At 40.9% G+C, this 2,906-nt stretch overlaps 1 protein-coding gene across 5 annotated transcripts; it reads left to right on the top strand.

The window, feature by feature from the left end:
• Positions 73–2,596, top strand: LOC104762505 (cyclin-dependent kinase E-1). 5 transcript variants are annotated; one of them, XM_010485813.2, is made up of 3 exons: positions 73–272; positions 660–708; positions 856–2,596. In XM_010485813.2, exon 3 carries the CDS (start codon positions 966–968, stop codon positions 2,373–2,375), a length of 1,410 nt encoding a protein of 469 aa, XP_010484115.1. In that variant the 5' UTR covers positions 73–272; positions 660–708; positions 856–965; the 3' UTR covers positions 2,376–2,596. The 5 variants fall into 5 exon arrangements, with proteins under 5 accessions (XP_010484115.1, XP_010484113.1, XP_010484111.1 ...); XM_010485811.2 differs by having other exon boundaries at positions 642–708; XM_010485809.2 differs by lacking the exon at positions 660–708.

Here is a 2,906-nt window from a genome sequence, read left to right as displayed (position 1 = left end):
TTTTTTTTTTTTTTTTTTTTTAAAAAAGAGTAAAAGATAAATAATAATAATCATGTTGTGTGTTGTTGGACCAAGTGGCTAAAATTACAAATCTAGTTTCCATTCTCGGCGTCGGCTGCGGCTTCATAACGTCACCGTTTTTGGTAAACTCAATCTACTCCCTTCCGTCTCACCGGAATTCTCTCGCTTTTTTTTTTTTGTCTCCGTCTCCTCCGACGTTCTCCAAGCTTCAGCTCCTCCTCCTCCCAACATTTATCTGCTCGCCTTACCCGGTCAGATCCTTTTACGTATCTTCTATTTCCCTGATCGTTGATTTATAAAATAAAAATAGATCGTATAGGTCTCGACCCTTTTTTTTTTTTTTAATTGGAATTTGAAATTGGTTTCGAAATTTTAGGTCTTTTGATTAGGTTAGGGCAACGTTGCTCTGGGTATTGAATTTTAAGGTTTTCCCTTTGGTTATTGGTCTCTCTGGAGCTTGATAATTTCAGCTTTGTTGTTAAAGTCTCGTTTTTTCGTTTCTGGGTCTAGATGAGATTTGATTAGACGTCAATTGGTGAAAAATTTGGAGTCTTTGGGTCTGAATTTGTTCATAGGGATGTGAATTGTATTGTCAGCTAATTCTGAAACGTTTCTTTTAGACTTTTGGTTTTGTGTAGGTAGGTTCTATGAGGAGTCCTAGATCTTATTCTGTGAAGTTTTTTGCTTGTAAGTAATTTTGGATCACTTAAAGAGTCTCGTAAGTATTTGTAAATGGAATTGTATAACTTGTTTTGCTCTTTTTGTTGATAGATTAGATTACATGTACGGTTCCAGAGACTCATCTTTTTTTGGCTGATTTTGTTCAAATTTCAGGAAAACTACAAAGTGTAAAACCTAGATGGTTTCGTTTTGTTAGATAGACTCTACTCTTTTTTCCGATTCACATGGTAAGGACATTGAGGTAGAGAATACTACTAAAAGCAATGGGAGATGGGAGTTCCACTAGATCCAACAGCTCGAACAGCAGCAATGAGAAACCAGAGTGGCTGCAACAGTACAATCTCGTTGGTAAGATTGGTGAAGGAACCTATGGTCTTGTTTTCTTGGCTAGAACCAAGACCCCGCCTAAAAGACCAATTGCCATCAAGAAGTTTAAGCAGTCAAAAGACGGAGATGGAGTTTCCCCAACTGCTATCCGCGAGATCATGTTGCTCAGAGAGATTTCCCATGAGAACGTCGTGAAGCTTGTGAATGTCCACATCAATTTTGCAGACATGTCTCTGTATCTTGCCTTTGATTATGCCGAGTACGATCTCTACGAAATCATCAGGCACCACAGAGACAAAGTAGGCCATTCGATAAACACATACACAGTTAAGTCTTTGCTCTGGCAGCTTCTCAACGGGTTGAACTATCTTCACAGTAATTGGATTATACACAGAGACTTGAAACCCTCGAATATCTTGGTTATGGGGGATGGAGAAGAACACGGAATAGTGAAAATAGCCGACTTCGGGCTTGCAAGGATATATCAAGCTCCGTTGAAACCGCTATCAGATAACGGAGTTGTGGTCACAATCTGGTACAGAGCACCAGAGCTGCTTCTTGGCTCGAAGCACTATACAAGCGCCGTCGATATGTGGGCTGTTGGATGTATATTCGCGGAGTTACTTACTCTGAAACCGTTGTTCCAAGGAGCAGAAGCGAAGTCGGCTCAAACCCCTTTCCAGTTAGATCAACTCGACAAGATATTTAAGATCTTAGGCCACCCGACGATGGATAAATGGCCAACGCTAGTTAACCTCCCGCACTGGCATAACGATGTTCAACACATTCAAGCTCACAAATACGACAGCGTTGGTCTCCACAACGTGGTACACCTGAATCAGAAAAGTCCTGCGTATGATCTCCTATCCAAAATGCTTGAATATGACCCGCTCAAGCGGATCACGGCTTCACAAGCACTAGAACATGAGTATTTCCGAATGGATCCTCTGCCAGGACGTAACGCATTTGTAGCCACCCAACCGATGGAGAAGAACGTGAATTACCCAACTCGTCCAGTCGACACAAACACGGATTTCGAAGGCACGACGAGCATCAATCCTCCTCAAGCAGTAGCAGCAGGAAACGTAGCAGGGAACATGGCTGGAGCTCATGGAATGGGCAATAGATCGATGCCAAGACCAATGGTTGCACATAACATGCAGAGGATGCAACCTCAAGGCATGATGGCTTATAATTTCCCAGCGCAAGCGGGGATGAACCCGAGTGTTCCGCTGCAGCAGCAGCGTGGGATGGCTCAACCGCACCAGCAGCAACAGCTAAGAAGGAAGGATCCTGGAATGGGTATGTCAGGTTACGCACCTCCTAACAAAACCAGACGCCTCTAATGATTTTTATAAGGTGAAGTCGATATCATCAAACTCGGGTGGGTTTAGATTCTGTGTGTTTGCGACAGAAGAAAGCGTTGCGATTTGCTTTATAGAGTAGAGTTAGATTGTAATGCAGCATGTGGTGTGTTGCTATATTCATATGGATGGATTGGATTCTGTAGTTTTTGTAAAAACATATCCTCTCAAGTGTTTGTTAATTAGAGCATCATTTCTCTTAACATCATTTCTCAAATAATAGTATATAGGAAATTTGCCAGAGCAAAAAAATATATCTATTTGCTTATCGCACCACCTACGGAGTGAGATAGTAAATATTAAAACTTGTTTTTCTTTATACGCCAGTGCCAGTCTATCACCAGTGTGACCAGACAACGTTTCTCTGATAATATCTATTTACCCACCTACATACATTAGAATCTAATACTATACGATTGTAGATCTTCAAATCAAAGACCTACAACCACTTCGCCCAACATAGTTGGTGTTTTTTTTTTTTTTTTTTTTTTTTTTTTTTTTTTTTTTGATGTT

This window comes from Camelina sativa, chromosome 18, assembly GCF_000633955.1.
Source record: "Camelina sativa cultivar DH55 chromosome 18, Cs, whole genome shotgun sequence".
NCBI lineage: Eukaryota > Viridiplantae > Streptophyta > Magnoliopsida > Brassicales > Brassicaceae > Camelina > Camelina sativa.
This window is presented reverse-complemented; position numbering and strand designations above follow the sequence as displayed.

What these genes read in the sequence shown, in the direction of transcription:
- LOC104762505 (XM_010485809.2), top strand. Translation starts at nt 966, where the DNA reads ATGGGAGATGGGAGTTCCACTAGATCCAACAGCTCGAACAGCAGCAAT.